At 43.2% G+C, this 21,892-nt stretch overlaps 1 protein-coding gene across 1 annotated transcript; it reads right to left on the reverse strand.

Annotated features, from left to right (window-relative positions):
• Window positions 1-152: 152 nt before the first annotated feature.
• otogl (otogelin-like) lies at window positions 153-21,768 on the reverse strand. The gene is made up of 57 exons (XM_026365382.1): window positions 21,764-21,768; window positions 21,600-21,678; window positions 21,328-21,436; window positions 21,143-21,235; window positions 19,919-20,073; window positions 19,390-19,511; window positions 19,000-19,205; window positions 18,388-18,512; window positions 18,180-18,286; window positions 17,973-18,079; window positions 17,386-17,511; window positions 17,187-17,295; window positions 17,066-17,112; window positions 16,837-16,982; window positions 16,619-16,745; window positions 16,280-16,457; window positions 16,072-16,196; window positions 15,750-15,959; window positions 15,486-15,654; window positions 15,274-15,348; window positions 14,995-15,038; window positions 14,620-14,785; window positions 13,293-13,400; window positions 13,038-13,176; window positions 12,185-12,319; window positions 11,911-12,057; window positions 11,689-11,808; window positions 11,356-11,472; window positions 9,852-10,008; window positions 9,610-9,636; window positions 9,310-9,489; window positions 8,949-9,227; window positions 8,742-8,859; window positions 8,570-8,649; window positions 7,565-8,454; window positions 7,220-7,397; window positions 6,966-7,108; window positions 6,867-6,890; window positions 6,687-6,779; window positions 6,414-6,603; window positions 5,950-6,167; window positions 5,646-5,787; window positions 5,360-5,545; window positions 4,997-5,209; window positions 4,636-4,740; window positions 4,431-4,538; window positions 4,207-4,308; window positions 4,022-4,126; window positions 3,838-3,878; window positions 3,667-3,730; window positions 3,352-3,530; window positions 3,142-3,246; window positions 2,940-3,059; window positions 2,694-2,739; window positions 1,799-1,870; window positions 972-1,051; window positions 153-823 (listed from the first exon to the last, which is right to left on the reverse strand). The coding sequence occupies exons 1-57, from the start codon at window positions 21,766-21,768 to the stop codon at window positions 623-625; spliced, it is 7,842 nt and encodes a 2,613-aa protein (XP_026221167.1). The 3' UTR covers window positions 153-622.
• Window positions 21,769-21,892: the final 124 nt, after the last annotated feature.

Raw genomic sequence — 21,892 nt, forward strand, 5'->3', positions numbered from 1 at the left:
TTTTCAGAAAGAGGAACTAGAAGGCTGTGTGGAAAAGCGAACACTGCAGGTCAGTAGAACAGAGTCAGCCTGGCAATAATTCAAACACGCTTAGCTTTTATTCACTTACTTTACTTCAAAAGAAAGAATCTACAAAGAGGGCAAAGGTCACATTTTAGAAACAAGTTCAACTTCACTAAAAAAAAAAACAGACTATGCATCCCGTAACACTTTTCATTTGTACAAATGTTAAACTCATCAACTAAGACCAACCAAAATGCATATACATCGTTTGAACCCAACCCAATGGTGGCAGGCAAATTAAAAAATACCTGCTGTTTTGACATGATATCATTTGTTAATAAGCAGAACAGGCTTATGGCATCGTACCATAACTTAAAAGCACTAGAAAGCTGCCTGGGTTGGCCTAGCAAGGCAAATGGAAAACACAATAATACAAATACTACATAAAAAGAGTCTCCCGTCTGACATTGGTTATTTTCAGTATCTTTTAGTTACAACTATGACTTGTGGTCAGTGTTGTAAAACCTACTACAGTGACAAAATGGAAACATGGCTGGTTCGTACTTGTGCAGTACAGTAAATATGTGGTCGCCTTATTCAGACTTGCTCCTCTTTTATATTAGTTCCATTGGCAGGAACAGTCCAGAGGCTCTTGGAAGTTGTACTCCACCATGGTGGCGTTCCTAGAGCAGTATAGTGTGACAGAGCGCGTTTGCAGTCCGCTCTCACGGCAGCACTTGCAGAACCTGGCGTGACTGTTGATGTTAAAGTTGAATATGGTGGCAGATGGACATTTTCCATCACAAGAGTACACTGTAACCTGTAAGAGGATAGAAAGAATGAGGACAAGAGGAAGTACAGAATAAGAAAATGTATAATTTGCATAGTTTTACTACATTTTAAATGTGGCTTTAGCCACTTCAAGCTCATGATTTTATGTTATTGTACTTTTTTCTCCTCTCTCTCACCGGTGCATTGCTCCTGCAGTCATCTTTTCTAATGGTAGTCCGAATGGCCACGCGTTTGCACGTCTTCCCATCCTCTTTGCCTTTGTTCGCGCGGAAATAAGATGGAAGAGTAGCACTCAGAAATAACTCCAGACACATAGTAACCGCAGAGCAATAATACATCACTAACACAACAAAGCCTTTAACAGCATCACATGATGATGGAAGTTCAAACATACGTGTGCACAAAGAAAGACACACGCTGGCTCACACATGCTCACACAAAAACACACCCTTTGATCAGTTCACTGCAGAGACCTGTCACTCACACAGCCTAAAGGCCTTTTGAGCGGGGCTCTTTGTTGCCCAGCAGCAGGATCTTGTTTTGATTGACAGGTGGGGGCTGGGGGGGGGGCAACTCTCACAGCCACACAGTCTCCTGTTGGCAACTGACCTAAACTTAACCCTATTTTTAAGCCAATCAAAAGTTCAATCAAATGAATTCTGCATTGGACGGGAGAGTCAGAATGCAGCAGATCCCTCCTCCATCTTCTTCCTCATGGATGGCCGTTTTTGACTGGAGCTTATTCTGTCTCACAGATGCTGTTAACACTTACTATGATCTTGGTTTGACTTGTCTATTACATGGAACATAACACTTTTTATCCAAAGCTATATTCCCGTGTTACATTGTGTTTTCGGTGTCAACCAGTGAGAGGAGGAAAATGAAAGGACAGGCACACGAACCCCAAAACAGACACACATTCACACAAAGCCTGAAAGTACAAGGGAATGAGTCGCTGAGTGTCAAGGTGAAAAAGAAATGGGAACAGTGCAAAGTGTGGTACCTGTGTCACAGTTAGTACTACCAGTGGGTGTTACAGGATTAATGGTAAATGGTAAAACACCCACTCCAGAACCTGGAAGCATCATTGGGACCGCAGCCATCCGGTTCAAACGTCAGGAGAACACACACAAGATTACGTTGGGTTCAGGAAAACACAGTTTAACGTCACACACAAACACACAGGCTATGGAATCAGTGCAGGTGACATGCACATGGATTTCACTTGTTGTTTTGTGTCCCTCCAGGCAGCCAGCCAAGGAACTCAGTCATTTCATGTACTACAAAGAGCAGCTCAGCAGGGCAAACTCTAACCCGTGAACCATCTTGCATCCTCTCTGGTGAAATGCTCACCGTGGAGCACCCACTGCCAAACTCCAAGGTTACTGCTAAAGCAGGCAAGCGGGTGAGGCTGCAATGCCAAACCACAGAGAGAGAGAAAATATCACCACTGCATGTTTATTAAAGGTTTAATCCACACAACTTGGATATATCTTATTACTCAATATCACTGTGTAGAGTAGATAAGAAGAACAGTTCACACATTCCCAAGTTCAGAAGGTTAGATATTGACTTAGTAATGATTATTGCTATACGATGTACTCTATACTGCAGTTATATGTCAGTGTAGTGAAGTTATATATTTAATTATTGTTATTTCCTTGAGTTTTCCACTGAATCTTCCTTCTGTCAGGGCTTTCTGAATGTCAACAAAAGATTTTGGGACAAACCGCTAAAGGCATTGTGGGAAATGTAGTGATAAGCCAATCTCCACCGTCTACAACCGGCCACATCCCCAACCACTTAGCCAAAAAGCCCATCCACTGCCAGGCAACAAGGCGCTCACCCTGCTCAGTCAAAGCATCACCCCCAAGCACAAACTAAATTGGGAGACTCACATGTCCTGCAGCAACCGTCCACGTAGCTCTGAACCACACCACCATTCTGCACAAAAAGAACAGGAAGAGAAAGCAAAGTTAATGGGAAACACTATTTAAAACTACAAGAGATAAGAAAAATAGATTAATACATAGTAGTATTAATATACCTTCGCTGGGATTCCTGTTATTTATTTTAATCCTGTAGTTTATGAATGTATGAATGTACATTACAATCAGATACACAGGGCATTTAGAGGTCCTGACCTGAATACACTCTGTGTCATTAAAAGGTGGGCAAACAACCCCAGAAGCGAGTATCACTGCTCCCACTGCTGTTTCCATGCAGTCGTAACGTGTACAGTTCTCCACCCAGGAACTCCCTGCCTACACACAAAATCACAATCAGTGCCGTTTAACAAACTTAGTATTTAGGAGTTAATGTTGATGTGAATGTGTTTGGTCCTACGGTGAAAAGCTCTGTTGTCCCATTTTCGTTGGTGAAAGTACAGGACACATTTTTACAGGAGCCACAGCACACCTGAGGGTCTGTGGATGTTACGTACACCTGGTGCTAAACAGATGAAATGAATACGGGAGTGAATGAAAGGTAGAAAAAGCAGAAAGTGCAAATGAATTTTCAAGAAATGATCATGTGTTTAGTTTGATGGCTGCATACTGGTCCACATTTTTGGGAGCAGTTGACCGAGGTGATTTCCATGGCATAGAAGCCAGAGGTTGGATCTCTGTAATGCAGGCAGTGGACAGTGTAACACAGCTCTCCCTCAAAATACTGAACAAGAGACTGTCCTGGGCTCAGCACTGTCACCCCCTGGAAAAGACACACCTCTGCCTTCTCTACACACACAAATACAAACAGGATAAATAGCCATATAGTAAGTGATAAATGGTTTTTAATGGTAAACATGAAGGTGCAGTGAATAAACAATGACACTGTAGTGTCTGTGTGTTGCCATGCATGTATCATACGCACGACATGTATGCTGAGGACAGCCACAGTTGGTGCTGCTGTCTGGAACTTCGACCAGCGTCTCCCCCTGGGAGAAAACAGAGTGCTGACTTAGCTGAATTTGCTTAATTTTTCTTCCTTCTAGCAAAGACCTGATTAGGCGGTGAGTTGTGATGCAGCTTTTTGCTGACTTACCACCTGGCAGATGGGGAGAGAGCTGTCCTCACACTGGCATTCTGGAAATTACAGAGAGAGAGAGCGAGAGTTAACATAAAGTTTGTGCAAGTACATGACAGGCATAACAACTTCTGACAGTGTTCCAGTCATCGGCTCAACACAGCAGCAACAAACAGGATGTATCTACTGCATGTGTGTGTACCACAGTGGTGCTGCGGGCAGCAATGCCCGGGGACAGTAGTTTGAACCAAAGAGAGACCAGGTGCACAGCTCACAGATGATTCAGGACACAGGTTGACATCACACACTGCAACACGTGGGAGGAAGTATAAAATGACTTTGAAGACAGAAACACAGAGACACACAGATGTATTTCAGTTTACCTACCGCAATGGTACTGGGGACAGCAGCTGTTGGTGGTGTTTAAGTCCACAGCCAAAATTTCTCCATGTGAGCAAGTTGGGACAGGCTCTATACATGACTCACACACTGTTAAACACAAATAACAAATTCATGGTTTTGCTGTGTTAATTGATGTAAGTGTCAAAGATGCTGTCATAGTAGTTTTCACAGTAAAACTGCTGTGACCTATGAACTAAATGAAGACTTACCGCAAAGGTAAGAGTAGCAGCAAGATCTTTGGGCACGGACCTCCACAAGGAATTGATCTTCCCTGCAGTTGGGAGCAGAGACAGGAGGGCATGCCATGGGGTCACACTCTGGGGAAAACCGCGTATAGGAAGTGTTTGGTGAAAGGTCAGCACAAATATCAAGTTTAACAGAAAGTTCTGAAAAAAAGGAGACATTTGTGCTTACCACATCGATACTCTGGACAGCAGGACAGAGCGCTGTAACCAATCACGAGCCTGTTCCCATTATCACAAGGTGGAGCTTCACTGTCACAGATGGTCATGTTGCACTCTGATAATCAGTGGAGAAGCATAAAAGAAAGGTGCAGCATAATAATTTAATGGGTCTTATTTCCATTTAAATATTAGGATTTTTCATTTCTGAAATTAGAATGGATACTGGTTAGTTTCAGAACTGGTGAACCATCATCAGCAGTGTACTACAACTATAAAGGATGAGATTAAATTAAGAAAAACTGACCCTTCACCTAACCTTCATTTCTGAATTACAATGATCTGCGTGCCAAAGATGTTAAATTTGAACTCACCACAAATCTTTTTAGGGCAGCAGCCTCCTTCTTCCAGCACATCCAACACATACTCTCCCTCCCGCTCACACAGCGGTGTAGGGACAGCGCTACAGTCTGGTTCAACAGCCACCACAGTGCCATTCTCCATACATTTGTACAGGCAGCAGCTGCGAGCGGAGCCATTCCACACCTCACCAGGGGCCCTTGGATTACCCTCATTATCTGTGCACACTGAACACACATGCCAAGTACAAATACACTGATAACACATCTACTGTGTATGTGGGTGTTCGTGTAACACAAACCACAGTCCAAAACTTATTTAGACTCTCTCTGAGTGTAGTTTTCATCACAGAGGCATGTGATTACTTATTCACTCACCACACCGATCCTCAGTTACACAGTAAGGAGAGTCAGCGCGGTGCAGGATGGTACCACTGCGGCACACGCACTCCTCTCTGATGAAGGAGCAGGTGGTCTCCTCATAGTACTCTCTGTTCAAACAGGTGCGGCTGGTGCAGGTGCTCACACACGGTTGATACTCCTTACCAGGGGGACAGCGCAATGCTACAGGATGACAGGCATTTAGCAATGCATGAGCAAATGAGAAACACAGGTGACTACGTCTGCGTATCTCTGTGTCATTTCTATGCCTGTGTCCCCTTACGGCAGAAGTTGTGTCTTCTCCAGCTGATGCAGACTTGATGTGTGTAGCACACCGCCACATATGCGGCCAGAAAGTCACACTGGTGATCTTTGTAGTGAAGATCCCCCGCCCACATGATGTCACAGAACTGTTCCGGAGGCACCTACAAACACACAACCAGCTACTGATGACTTACTTTTAGATCACACAATGAAAAATGTCAGAAAAAATAATTTCTCTAGTCTACTGAGACACTGGTAAATTCTAAAAAGCTGCTTGATGACAAAATATAAATGGGTTGGAAAACTATGGCTTCTGTAGCTACCTTGCTGTGGCACGGTGTGAAGGCTCTCTGGAGGAGCATCGAGAGACAGATAGAACAATCCCCAGTCGTGCAGTTGTCTCCAACCCGACGTGTGTGTTCGGTTTCATCAGTAGTGTGCACTCTCCATGCCTGCAGGAACAGCATCATGTCTCCCACCTCTCGGACCACTGTGCCATTGGGCAGTTTCAGGTCATCCTCTGGGTTCCCATCACAACACCCTGGCATAATCGGCAGACAGATGTTTGGTGTATTTGCAGTTTCAGTTGGATAAAACTGCATGTTTGTGAAACTGACATATTAAACCGAATGGCTTCAACATCTCAAATCGTTATATCCCACACTAAGTAGTCAAAGCGATGCTGCTTTTAAGTCGTTAAGCCTTTAGGTGCAGATAGCTGGCACTTAGGTAAATGAGCTGGTGCTGATGCTTATGCGTGTGTGTGTGTGTGTAAGTGTGGACTCACCACACAGACCATGAGTGGGAACAGATGCGTTATAAGGAGCGCTGTACTGCAGCACCATGATTCCAGTGCTGTGATACCACTGCATGCTGATCCCACCCGGTGTATGGATCAGATACATGCTGCCTGTGTCTTCCACATACAGAGAGTGACGGGAGAATGGTAGTTTGGCAGGTCGGTAGTTTACTGTCACCTGGAGACATGCAGGCACTGTATGAAAATGATTTACATGGGATATGCTGAATTTTTGGCAGTAAATCAGGTAAAGAGGATCACCTTGCGATCGAGTCTGTTGATAATGACTCTGTAGGAGGAGGTAGTAATGTTCAGCTTCTTAAAACACAGCCCAGATGTTCCACCTGTAGGACTCTGTGGATGAGTGAATTGTTACTACTGAATACTGAAAATAAGTTATTTGGTATTTAATGAATGACGAAGAGGAGAGGCTGTACTCACTGGTCGTCTGATGGAGTTGACGCTCTATAAAGAAAACCAAACAATTCAGAAAAGCATTTTAAGATGTGTCATGACTCACTTTATGTCTTTTTATGTTACCTGGCTGGTTGGACATTTCTCCACAGTGCCAATAATAGTCTCTCTAGGCAGGTTAACCAGGATGTAGGAGCCGTTGTCATACAAGGCTACGTTGTTGCCATCAAATGTGATCACACGCAGGTCTGACATCACAGTGCAGCGACCTGGCAAAAGCCAACCATCAAAATTCAATACAGCTCTTTAGAGCAAATCATTTAATCACTAGGTCTGGATATCAGGGGTCTGATTTTTAACATAAAACAAACCAAACCTACACGGGCATTGCCACTGTGGACAGCAGGGGTCTGTGTTGATGAGGATAGGCATGCCTAGCAGACTGCACTGCGGTTGAGTGGTGTTGTAGCGACAGTGTAGAGAGGAGTTGTGAAGCAGCAACTCTCCATTGAAACAGATAAGTTCTGCACACTCATCAATACGGTAGGAGTATGGGGGCTGTAGAGACAAATACACAGCTTCGGTTCTGCAAAGTGTTTTATATCATAGCAAATCTGCATAAATATCTGTAAACTATTTTGTAAGCACAAACATTTACATTTTTGTTTACATTTATTTTTATGTACATCCACAAATTATTAATAACAACTCAATAGCTTACTTACTGTGCAAGGAGTAGTAGGAAAGAGGAATGGTGGTGTGGTCGATGTTTCCCCTGTTATAGGAGAGGTGTAAGGGGTTGACACTATTTCTGTGCTTACAGCCTCAGTAGTGGGTTCAACGGTTGTGGGAGGTGGTGCTGTGGTTGTAAGAGCCTCTGTTGAGGTGTGTATTGCTGTGGTTGTGACTGCTGGTGTAGGTTGAGTTGTGGCTTTGGTGGTGGTTTCAGGGGCAGATGTGACAAAGGTGGGGGCAGTTGTGACAACTGTGGTGGTTGGTGGTTGTGTGGTTGGGAAGGTTAAAGGACGGGGGGTGGAGGTTATTGGGGGTGTCGGTGCTGGTGTTGTTGATGTGGTAATAGTGGTAGAGGTAGGAGTGGATGGCAAGATGGTGGAAGCAAGCGTAGTAGGAGATGGAGGAGAGGAAGTCCAGGGGACTGTAGTGGCCTCAGTGGAGGGTGTTGTTGTGGTAACTGTTGTGGTGATTCTTGTGGTTGGGGTAATTTCAGTTGTGCTCAGCGTGGTGGTCTCTGATGGTGTTGAAGGAGTGATAGTGGTGGAAACAGTAGAGGTTGGAGAAGAAGGAGGAGACGAGGTGAGAAGAGTGGTGACACGCTCCGTGGACGATGTTGTTCTGGGAGTTGTGGTCATGCTGGTGGTTGTGGTTGTGGGCCTGATAGTGGTGGATGAGGTAGTTGTTGTTCTGGTGGTGGTAGGAGTGGTGGTGGTGGTGGTGGTAGTGGTGGTGGTGGTGGTGGTGGTAGTTGTTGGCCGTGTGGTAGAAGTAGTTGTAGTGGTTGTTGTGGTTGTAGTTGGGGTAGCAGGCGGAGCAGTAGTAGTTCTGTTGGACCGAGTCACATAAGCAAATGGGGTTGGAGTTGGAGGAAGGGACACACCTAGAGGAAACAGTAATTATTACAAGAACATACTGGCTACTGAATAAAATTCCTAATCAAATACCAAACGTACAAGACTTTTTAAGAATGAAAAACACCAATTCATTGTACTCACAGTCCTCTGTGTAGACACATCTCCTAGTGACCTCATCAAGGACCATGTTCTTGGGACAACGAGGGAAGCAGCCCTCCACACTGAAACAGACAAAAACCATTTCAGCGTTTGAGCTAAGCATAGATTAGGCTGGTTTTTATGTGTGAGTGCTTTTATGAGCCAAGCCTCTTACGGAGGCAGAAACTGGCAGCGCGTGGCATCTGGGTCACTGCATGTGTGGACACAGGGGCTTGCACAGGCCTGGTAGCGCCACTCACACATCATCCGGTAAGGTATCACAAAGCTGCTCTCTGCAAGAAGACAGCATATCTGACTAGTTAGCCCTTTTGTACGTGCATGTGTTATATTTGCATCTGTGTTACACTAATGTGTCTCTGACCCTCCAGCGTGAAGCTGCTGCTGGCTTTGAAGCCCTCTGAGGTGTCATATCTCTGGGCTCGTGCAGCAGTGCGTGTAAGTGTAAGGAAGACTCCAGGTTGGCTGACAAGTTCGAACGAGGTGTGACCTGGCAGAAACAGCCCCTGGTGTTGGATGAAGGTTGCCCTGCGACTAAACTCTGGCCCCCGACTCCAGCGCTCCAACTGGAGACGACTGCGCCCTGACACAACAAGGAAATAGTTTGGTCTCTCTGCAGACTCCAGCGACACCACAGGGACACCTGGGAAAATAAACAAATGGAGGTTAATTTACCCAGAAGCCAAAGAGCAGTACAGTGTAACTGTGTGAGTGGTGATGCTCACGAGATGTTCTGTCTTTCTGCAGGCCTGCCGTGATCATGAAGTTGAACAGTAGGCCAGGGGCAGGGAACTGCCCTGTTCGCTGTCTCACCAAAGGAAACACAGAGTTGCTGGTGCGGTTCACTCCAAACATAGTGTCATTAAAGACAACACTAACCAAGGAAAATGGGCCATCACCAAGCTCTGTACAGTGTAAGAGAGTGAAAACAAGTGTAGTGACAAGCAAAAGGGAAAGGGAAGTGTATATAGTTTGGAAATTACAATATACAAAATAGCTGTTCTATAATGACTTCTCATACATACCTTGATTATAGTACTCACAGTCAAAGGCTGAAAAAGAGCAAGACGTTTTAAAGTATTTCAATTGTACAGAGGTAATGACCTGAATTAATATTTAATTAATTCAATAATAATCATATTATGGCTGATCCAAAAAGGAGCTGGGGAATGTGGGTCCATGAGCTAAGCAGCGGTCAGATCCCGGAACACATAGAGTAGAGCAGCACAATATGATCATGTGTGTTTGTGTGCGGGTGTATACTCACGACAGACAGAGGGTGACCTCCAGTGTATTGTGACCCCTTGTTGACAGCATTTGTGTGCATATGCAGCAATGGACGTACAGAGACACTCACAGTCTCCCCCACGGTTACAATTGCAAGTGTCTGTAAGGCAGTTCCTATAGAACCAGGCCACGTCCACCTGAAGGGTAGTCACAACATGTATCACAAGACATGCACACACACAAACACACACACATACACACACACACACACAAACAATTGAAAATTGAACCAGGCCAAATCTTGCTGGGGGAATCTGGGGGAGGTCTTGTTTAGGGGGTGAGGCGTTTTCAATAATTCAGATAGTGAATGAGTGATGAGATATCAGGACAAAGGAATGTGGGTCAACCTCTGGTGTAGAAGGGATCAAATGAGCTTCATGACATACTGAAAAAAATGTGGCAAAGAATTTTTTTATCTAAAGGAGAGGTTAGGGTCTGTGTTTGAACAGCGGTTACCATAATGCACATGAACGATACACTTCTTAATAATGAAGATTATACAACAAACCAAAGAACCTGAATATGTTTTTGCACACCTAAAGTCTGGATTTGAATAAAAGTATTTTTCATTAGAGAGGTTATGACTGTAAGAATCCACAATATCTAATCTACAAGAAATACCTGCATGGTTGGCTTTAACTTTAACTTTTATGGTATTTGTAAATCTTACTCCCATCACTTTTGACAAACATTTACTTAAATCCCTTTAAATTCACTTAATCGGGTGAAATCATCTTTTTCTATGTTGATTCAAGCACAGAAACAAATCAACCCTAGAAAAGAACAGAAACAGCTCATTTGCCCTTTTTGCACAATGTGAAAGTAAAGGGATATGTTTCACATCATATTGTAATGCTATGGTTGTACTGCCAAATAACACACACACATAAATAAGTCATAAAAGCATCATTAAGGAAATCAATAAATGGGATACATAAGTTAAACTTTGTGTGTTCCTTATTAGGAGAGGATTAACACTTGACACAGTGCTGAGGGAGCTCCTGAAGATCAAACAACACAAATTTTAAGCATGAACACATCAAATGCATCACAATGAACTCTTCAGTAGAAATATCCAAGGACTAGTGTCCATTATGTTAATTTGTACTGAAATTGTTATTTGTATATTATTAATAAAATCTAATAAGTGAACTGTGTTATTTTTAGTTTCTGTTTATGTGACGGTTTTTGGCCTAAAAACTGGCTCTGTTCATACATACATGGCTCCATCTGCTGGTGGCACAGATAAAAATACTATACTGTACTAAACCAAGTGTAGCCTTGCATCTAGTCTGGTTAGTATTTATCTCGAAGGTACAGTGTGCTCGGATCAGTTAAGGGCTGTTCCCATAACCCCTCATCAACCTCTACTCCCCTGTTGCAAGCTAGATAACATTTCTCCGGCTGCATTCACTCTGTACAGGCAAATGCAGTGTGTGTGTGTGTGTGTGTGTGTATGTGCGCATCAGTTCAATTGCACTCACAACATTGTGACAGGGTGCAAAGACATCGCTGTAGAGGAGAGCACACTCCCTCTTGGCATATGGCTGTCTTCCTAAGTCCCCTTCACACGGCCGCTCAACCACATACTCACTTTGACACTAAAACACAGAAAACACACACACTGAAGGTGATTGAGTGTCTGATTACTCTTAAATATCACAGCAGACTCAAGGGAGACAAGTGCACATAAATTACAGGAGCAACAGAGAGCTAGGGAGGAGCGAAAGAGTATGTGAGTGGGAGATACAAAGACACAAAGACAAAGGGGGGTGTAGGGAGAATAAACAGAGGAGAGGAGCTGAGCTGACTCATACCTGTCCCAGGGCCCAGCTATCTCCAAACGTCTGTGCATTATTGACTTCCATGTGGCTGGAGGTCGTCATATCATTCACTGTCACACTGTCAAAATTTCCACACAGTCCACTGAGAAGACCCTGAAAGAAAAAAATGATGAATCTAAGTCACGTTTTTGGATTCCTTTAATAAAATATATCCTAAAACAAACACAACCATAATTTCCTGCCCATCATCCAGACCTTCCACTGAGGTCCAGCTCTGATGTGGACAGTTGTCTTGCGGTCCCAGAGGATGGTCAGATCCTGACTGGAGAAATGGATCACAGTGTAGTATCCCGCTTTCCACAGCTCAAACTCCGACCCTCGACCCACAACAGTGGATGGGCTCTAAGGCAGGACATAAAAAGAAGAGTCAACACATTTTCAAACTGATCAGTCTACAGAAAAAGACAGACACTAGCACATAGCTTGACTTTTCCAGAAACATTGATAAAGGTGTGTATATAGTGCGCACAGGGTTGCCAGAGTTGTCGGTGAAGTAGATTTTGGTAAGTCCCACATGAATGACCAGTATTTTCATGCACACAATGCCGCTCTCATAGCAGTCCTTGTTTTGGGCAACAATGGACACTTCAGGATCTCCTGCACTCTGTTCAGAGGGGAAAACAAAATATTACTCTCATGTGGAAAAGAACTAATTCCTAACATCTCTGTTGAGCTAAAACAACACTGTTTTGTTTATTTACTATTTTTTACCATACTATGATCTTTACTATGATCACAACAACCACAAATACAATATTTGAGTGCTACATGGGAGATTCAAACTCTTTCAAAGGAATTTGAAACATGACAGGTGACGAGAAGAGGAAGCAACTCTATGCTATTATGAAACTGCTCTGCTCATTCTTCTCTGGTCTGCAGTCTGTTGGGTCTAAATTAGGATGTCTGTTCTGCTAATTCTAATTCTATATCCCTGGGAGCGCAGGAGCCTTGGGGTTTGGACTGAACACTGGTTTCTTTGTGTCGCCACAGCTTTGCATGTGTGCTAGCATTACCGTGGTGCAAACCCAACAGCACACACAAACACCCGCACATACACACCTAATCTGCTTTAATTAAAAACCACTCTTTCTTCTAGGAACAGGCTTGGATCTTCATTCTTCAATCCCACATCAAAACCACTATTAGCCAGGTAATGTGGACGATGCTCCTCCTTTGCAGTTTAACATCTAACATCTCCCACAAGTGGTTAATAATCAAACTGAAAATAATTACTGGAATGCAGTTTTGCCATTTTACACCTTTCTTTCTATCTGTGCACACGTAAATGTACTCAGAGAGGTCCACAGACAGACAATACTCACTTTAAGCAGGTAGACCTGACAGTCAGAGTGGTAGTCATATTCAAGGCCATCAAAGGTGTGGTAATGTCTGTCACTGTAGACAGTGCAAACCGCTGGACATGGTGAGTAGCTGCAGTTAAAATAGCCACGGTGACACACACTGAGGAGATAAAGAGGTGGATGTAAAAATATCTTTGTGAGTAATATAACCACATTAGTGCTCGATCTGTTGTCCTATGGGAAAATATAAATGGGCCGCACAAGAAAAACGCATACCATTTGTAACACGGTGTCTCCACAGTTTCTCCAGGCAGGTATTCAAGGCCCAGCCAAGCACAGGGACAGTTTTCTGGATAATAACACTCACCGTGGTGCAGCACCAACCTTAATGGATAAAACATAACTCAAGTAAGAGGCACAGAACTTTTAAACCAACCATACTGCAATAAGTTCACAATCACCAAAGCCTATATATAACCTGAAGTGTACAGAAGTGTCTGTAACCATTTGGCAATTATAGAAAGTAAATAAGATAACCTACCAACGTGTATTGTTGAAGGCTTTTTGCACAATATAATGAACTACACTTAACAGTGAGACCAGTTCCTTTATTTTTGCTGAAAACATTTGAGTTTCACTAAACGTGAGACAAAAGACCAACTTTTAAGCTTTAATTTCCAGGTGTTTAAGTCTGGATCTGATAAACAACTTAGGAGATAGCACCTTTTGTTTGAACCCACCCATTCTTCATGTAAGCAAAAGTATAAATGTTTCTGTAGGCTACTGGGTTCATTTTGCTGCTGCCATCATGTGTTACATCATCAATAAAAATTATTGAGCCTGTCCCAGAATAGGCCATGCAGCCCAGGCCATGACATTACCTCCACTGTGTTTCACAGATGAGCTTGTATATTTGGGGTCATGAGCAGATTCTGTTTATCAAACTTTGGTAAAGGTTTATCTTTGTCTCATAAGTCCACATAAGTTTGTCCCAATATTTGTGAGGCTCATAGACAGACAGTCCGTGCTATTTTTAGTTTGAATCATCAATGTAACAGGACACACCTGAGCACCAAACCCACCTGGCAGTCACGTGTGTGCACAATACTTTTGCTCACAGGAAAAATAGGTGGGTTCAAACAAAAAGATGAAATGTTGATCTTTGGTCCCGTATTCAGCTTTTGATGTCAAAGTGAAATGTTTTCAGTCTACAGTAAAGTAAAGGAAATGGCCTCACTGTTCCAATACTTTTGGATGGGATCATTTAATCAATCTATTCAATCTCTTCCTTGAATAAATTATCCCTAAGAAGACACCTGTGTTTTTTGGCCATTAACTGACTGCAAACGTCCTACTGTAGGTTGTACGTCTAACACAACACACTAATGTACAAAATTATAAGTGACATTTTGCCATTGCCAAAGGTATCTTAGGATGATAACACACTAATGTGCACTAATGTGAAGCATTTTTATAAAGAATCAGCAAATATAGTTTTATACTATCCTGAAAGTGAAAAGTTAGGAAATCACTATAAACTAATAACAGCAAGACATAGGTAAAACATAAAGCAACATTGGAAGGCAGCAGGTGTTTATTTTACCCAGGAGGACAGACACAGCCAGGGATGCATGGCGTGTTGGGAGGGCAGGTGAGGTTCAACATCAAGTTACGGCAGGTTGGTGCACAGGCTACGCCTCCTCTCTGGTCAGTGCAGCTGTGGTACACTTTCCCTTCTGGACACTCCCCAACCTCTACACTATCAGGTTCTATAATGTGCATGCACAGACACACACGTGAAAATCAATGCCTCAGTCGCCTTAAACATCAACCGCAACAGTCAGTCATGGGAAACAAGCTACGACTGCAGACATAAGGCTCTTGATTTCAGCAAGAGGGACACAGCCTGAAACAGCACTTTGTTGTTGAAACGAACGAGAGCAGCAATTGAAGAGAGGGGGTAGTGTAGGGAGATTACCTTTTTCCTCTGGCACACACTCCATCTTCCCATTTCTGCATAGGCTGATGAAGGAGACAGGAAGGGAGAGAAGAAGGAGCGAGTGTTTGGGAAAGAGAGTAATGTTATCAAACACAGGGTTAGTTTAAGTGCTCTACGTCTCATTTGACAATCACTCGGGCATTTATTGCTTCCTAAAATGCATGAGACAGTCTGTGTGAGAAGCACTGTGTGCAGCTGAGAGAGCAGCCAAAGCAATTTTTCACTTTTCAGAGCAAATCAATGCCAGCTGTGACTCACCAGGGTCCAGAGGCACTGAACGTCACCTCCCCTGGCTGTGACACACCACCCATGGAGTAACAGTGACATTGAGACCTGAGGAGAAACTTGTGACATTTAATTACACTAACTAGTGCTGATGCTTTTTGTGTTGGTGTGTTTACCTATGTGTGTGGGTCAAATGGCAACGGATGATCACCGTTAGGTTGATATATGATAATGCGAAGTCTTACAGTTGCACACAGCGCTGGCGCACATCATCATAGTAACTGCCATCTGGACAGCCGCAGCCCTCAGCACAGTCGTCAGGGTCGCACGTCTCTGTGCTAGATAGTGCGCGACAGGATCGCCCACAGGTCGACACACAGGAGTGGTACAGCATACCACCAAGACACACCACTCCTGCATACACACGTGCACAAATGGTGTCTGCATGTTTTTACCCAATAGGTGCAGTGAATGCCATGTCAAACACAACTCTTAAGCTAAACACTTACCACATTCAGAGACTTGTGACCTGAAATTGATGTCGACTCCGTGTTTGGAGCAAAGGTAAGCATAGTGAGCCAGTGCTGTGCACAGACAGCTGCTTCCACAGCGACATGCCTGGTATCGGCACTGCTGCTGGTAGATGTTAGGACTGATGTAGCCATGGCACGGGGAAAACACAGTCCCCAAAAGCACCTCACACTGTGTTGCATAGAATACTACAAGATGCAAAAACACACACATGCTTGACAAATTTGTATTTCTAGTCTGAACTAACTGAGATAGACTGCTGCTAAAACCTAAATAAAATATAAATAAATCCATTATTACCATTGTTCTGGTTCATCTCACATGGGTCTATGATTGGAAGGTTGACTGGAGCTACACAGGCAGACGACACCTTCCAGGCATTGGCATGAAGTTGGGGAGTGCCCTCTATCATACCTGCAGGAGATCTACATGCACAAACGCAAAGACACCCAAGTGAGGCAAAGTGAAGTTTTCAACATAGATGTGGAAGGACAAAGTACTTGCTCACAGGAAGTCATCTCGTAGATTTCCGTTGAAGGTTCCACAAAGACCAAGTGTCTGTCCACGCCAGTGGTTGTCCAGGTGCAAATACACCCGACCCCCTCGTCCATCATATTGCACCCTCAGACCAATCCCTGTCTTCAACTGTGTAAACACAGAGGTCAGCTTTCGCACCTCCAATGCATCTATATACCCAGAGAGGAAAATAGAACAAACACGCAAACCCCATAATGAAGTATACAACGGCTATAAACAGGGTGCGTGTACAAAGAGGAATTATTTCAGTGTGATCGGTCTGTTTTAATATGTTACATAAATCACTTCAAAGGGCATTTGTGATTCCTACCATCAACATAGGGCAGGACAGGCGCTGGGTTGACACCAATTATCACCTCCCCCTCTCTGGTCAAAGTGATCTGATGACTCACATCTTCATCCAACACTGCGGTCATAGACTGAATGCACACTTGCTGCTGTAGACACACATACCATAGCGAAAGGTCGGTTACATCCTCGCAGAGAGCATACAGTACAGTGGGTTGATGTGTGTGTTATACACCATACCTCTGCACAGGTAGTATACTGCAGTGTGACAGTGAATCTGCTGCCGGTGCGGCTCTTCGCTAGGACGTACTGACACGCTCCTGGCTGGAGAAACATCCTCCCATCGAATGTTGTCACAAACACATCCCCCACCACTGAACACTCCGCTACGAAAAAACAGAGAGCCGTTAAGTTACTGAGTCTGAGGTCACTGTTAAATTGGTAAAAGATCTGTGAAAGGGAATCTCACCTGTGCAGTTGTTTTCAGTGCAGTTCCACACTCCTCCCATGCACACACTGAGGAAGAACAGCAGATTAGCAGCACATTGGCCACGCTACACATTACTAGTGAATAAAACGTCCACACTCACCAAATGCTGCAGCCCTGTTGCAGAGTATGTCCTTGTACGTATGATGTCCCATGGTAAACACATGGACACTGAGAAACAGCAATACATGTTCCATTCTGTAGGATAAGACCTGTGGAAAAGATTGGAAAATGTGAGCAGCTCAGCTAAGAAAAGACAGTTAACAGAATTTAATTTAAGTTAATAGTTTTTGTTTAACTACCATCGGGACAGTAGCAGCCATCTAGACAATGCAGGTTGGTTCCCAAACACTCCTTCTCAAATGTACAGGTGGGTGGGCAGCAACTGATACAGTCTCTATAGACAAAGCTTTCATCACAGCCATCATCTACACAAAACAGAGAAATTACAGTACATGGAGTAAATATTGTTTAATATAATGCACAGGTATCAAATGAACTCACTTGTAAGTCGCTTTGAATAAAAGCATCTGCCCAATAACTAAATGTAACTCATTAGTTTTCACTAAGAGAGCAGATCATGTAACCACAATGCACACGACAATAACTACTTAACTTTGGCTGGAATGCTTAAATCAGATTATTTAATTTCTCTTGGTAAATTTAAGGATTTATTATCTGATGGTTGATTTGATTTGTGTAATTGTTTGTGTTAATTGTTTGTAGCTTGTTGACTGCCTGATTAAATAAGGCTAAAAAAAAAGTGAACTAAATTAGCTCTGCAACAGTTTTGCAGGAGTATAGACTAAATAAATAAAGCAGGATGCCAAATTTCCAACAACGCTCATGTGCAAATGTCCACATCTCATGAGCGGCAGAAGTAACTTACAACAAGAAGGGAAGCTGTCTCTCCATTCCCTCACTGGATATCCAACATGTGAACAGGCTCGCGTGTATTCAACCAAGGCTCGACAAAACGTTTCCTCATCATCAGATCTAATGTAAAAAATATGTATGATGTGTTTTAGGAGCATACTAGAATAGAACGAAAAAGAAAAAAGGGTATCCAATAGTCAACTTGAATGTTTTTACTTACACACACAGATCGGACACACAGCTGGCCACAAAGGGATTTGGGTCAATGTTTTCATGACATGACAGAAATGGGAAGAAAAGAAGCGCACTGCATTTCTCTATGGCGTCCTGCACACATTGCAATAGACAAAGTGTGGTAAAAATATACAGCTCATTTTATAATGCAAATCATTTCATAATAGGTAATGATTAGAATGAGTGATTCTTACATCCATGTCTGACTCAGACTGGCAGGGCCCACCAAAGTCAAGATCTACTGAAGGACAGGCTCTCTCATGAGGCAGATCCACTGCCCAGCTATTAGCAAACACTGCAGGTTCATCTGTCCGAATGCCTAAACCACACATTTAACACATATAAAGTACATTTTTTAATTTACACCCAGCATGTTAACAACACAAACTGTACATACTCGTGCATTTCTGCCTCTCCAAACTGTCATCAAACGCTTATCACAGATCACAAATTTGTTTTTATTTGTACAAGCACTCTGAAAGCGAGTCCATAGCAGCTTTACAGTCTGAGCTTTTCCTCTTGTTTACTCTCTACATCTCATCCTCATTATATTGGACTGCGCGCTGCTCAAACAAGCAGAGGACCGCAGTTCATATTTCTTGTCATCTGATGAAGGATTTTTGCTCCTTCGAGCCATTCAAAACCAAATTATTAGTTCTCTTCTGTCCGTCCACTCTAATCTCTCCAGGTCTCACTGCTACTATAATTGGTCACAATCAGTGTTGAGTGTATGATAATAATAATTGAGGTGAGCGGGTGTTGAAAGAAGGAACAAGAGGATGAGGGGCCGGTCGGGCCGGTCTTACCACGGGCAGTGGTGAGATCATCTCCGGCAATGTGGTTGAAGTTCCCACACAGGCCACAGGGGGCACCCTGATGCTCCTCGCTCATCTTCAGGTAGACACCTGAGCCTCCATCCCAAGCCAAAGAGAAGCCAAACACACTCTTCACGAGCAGGTAATCAGCTAGTCGCTCAATAAACACACCGCCTACAGTCTGAGGCAGACTTAACCTGGTATTTCACAGACACAGGTGCATTATGAGAAAGAGAGGGAAGGTGAAATCTGAAAACCAACTTACGCTGAAGTTTTTGCGTGTTAGTGTTTTTGCACTTTCTATTACTTCAGTGTTATGGCGTGATATTTTTTATTGAGGGATCTTCTTTCTACATCTCTGCAAAACAAACACGCACACACCTGCGTCCTCCCTGGTGGACATGATATCCAGAGATGTGAATCTCCTCCTCATTTGGGAAAAACAGACTAAGAGCTCTTGGGCATGAATACACACTCCCGTCACACGCCCTGCTGTTGTGGACCTGAGAAGAAAAGTGTTGGAACGGAATCAAAGAAAGGGTCAAAGCAGTTTTAGTCACGGCCTGTAAACTGAGCTAGTGTCCTAAAAGAAACGGTCACCTGTCTGGTAATGACGCTGCAAATCACTGTAGTGGTATACATGCTGAATTGATGATCCTGAGTTTAATCGTGGCTGTTAAGAATCTTTATTTTGAAGTAGGTAAATAACAATAAGTTAATAACAAAAAGTAATATGTTTTTCATTTAATTATGTGCCAGCTTTAAAAATAAGGCTGATATGTATGTAACCATATTGATCTGCTTTCAGAAAACATAATTTATGTGTATGATACAAGTAACATACAGTCGTATAAGTACGGTCTACTCCTTACTATATGTCAGTAAGTAGTTTCTATCTGTATTCTCTTACCCACACTGTGTACTGTGGTGTAGCCGAGTGGCAGTCCTGGGCCAAGATGTACGAGCAGGTTCCAGGGAAGTAGAAATATATTCCATCAAATGTTTCATAGTGGTGTTGACCCCATGACCTGCAGATCCCATCTCTATCCTGGCCCTGGTTAGGTACTGAGAGGAAAAAACAGCAATTCACTCAGACAAGATATTTGAAAGTGGATCAGTTTCATGTGGTGATAAAAAGTTCAGCAGCTTTATTGGAGAAGCTAAGTTATACAGCCTATCTCCTGAATCATCTTTATATCTTTCATCGTCTTTTATTTGATTAAAGTTATCAGTGGAAAATGAGTACCACAATTTTCTAAAAAGCCCTTTGTTGCAGGAAATCCCCATAGCTGGCTATGCCAAGATGCTCCCTAGGACACTCCCCAAAATATGAATATGAGGGGGTGGGGACCTGTGACAGTGAGTCAGATCTTCTAGTGAGTGAGTGAGTGTCATACACTGTTTGAATTGTTTCATTAACAACATTTGCTAATGTTGAATATATTTTTAGAATATTCTGTAGCACCAGCTCTGTTGCACTGATCTCCAAACTTTGCATTACAGGTGTCAAACATTGTTAAGTTGGTTATGATAAAAATGCATATACTTTAAGAGTTCATTTTAATCTTCAGTTCAGTTATGGGTCTGTCAGGAACTATATTGTTTCCAACATGTGTGCCAACACTAAATTAATTTGTTGAAATGAAAAATGTCTTTACAATGATCCATCCATCTCCAGGGAGTCTATTCAGAATATAGAAAGCAGAAACTCCATCACTCAGCCCTTAACTTATTACCTTAGTTCAAGTGATTCTACGCCTATTAATGTATGTGTGTGTATGGGTCGAGTTGAAGTGCTGTGGACTTGGATTAAGAGACAGGCAGAGAGATCTGGTAATATGTAATAATTAATGCTGGAGTGTGAGCTGGTAATTAATGTTTGCTGAATGATCGGGGAGCCCGCTGTGCACACGATCTCATTCTTTGATAACTTGGTGTGTAACAGTATACTGTTATTAAAAAAAGTTGTAGGCATAATAACGAGCTGGTCTGTTGCATACCAGGAATAGTACTAGTTAGTGAACCATACAGCTGATGTGTGAGTGAGATTTTAACAAATCTGTCACCACAGGAAGACATGTAGACGTGTGTGTGTGTGTGTGTGTGTGTGTGTGTGTGTGTGTGTGTTACTCACTGATCTGGCAGCGGTCTCCCAGTGCCTGGAACTGAGCACAGTCACACACACCGTCCTCCTGACACCAGCCGCCATTGAGGCAGCCACAATATTCTGGGAAAGAAACTATTAAAGTCACTTACCCCAGTCCGTCTGGACAGTGATAGCTTGAGCTTCTGTTAATGCACTTGAGATCACTTATTTACCTGAAGAGGAATCTCTGGCTGTGTAGTTGTGTAGAATGCTGCGTGACAGGGTCCCCTCCGACAGCAGCGGTCTGTACGTCTGATAAACAATAAATACACAGCGCAGTGCCTTAAATGATTCTCATTGACATAATACTGTACCCTTATTGCTGTAAGTTAAAAGTTGCATCAGGTTGAGTGGGAGAAAGTCTATGTCTTAGTGAGTGTGTCTCATTCTTTACAAAGAAAGCTTTGTGCTGTTTAGGGTGTTGTGCGCATGTGGGCGCCCTGACCTCCTCTGGTTCTCTTAGGTGTAATGTACCAACCTCCTCCCCGAGGAGATCCCGTTTCCTCCGAAGTGCATTAGCCCTTCTGCACACACACAAACATGCACATTAGTGGGAAGAAACAGTCAGAGGGGAGACTTAAGTGCACTTTACACCACTTGAATTCAGACTCCATACTACTCTTTACTGAACCCTCACATGGACACACAGTACAGTGCAGTTCACACACACGCACACACACACTCTAATACGTTGTCGCTGTCACACACTCTAGTGGCTGAAACAGAAAATGCAAATGC

The sequence above is a fragment of the Anabas testudineus genome, chromosome 6 (genome assembly GCF_900324465.2).
Source record: "Anabas testudineus chromosome 6, fAnaTes1.2, whole genome shotgun sequence".
NCBI lineage: Eukaryota > Metazoa > Chordata > Actinopteri > Anabantiformes > Anabantidae > Anabas > Anabas testudineus.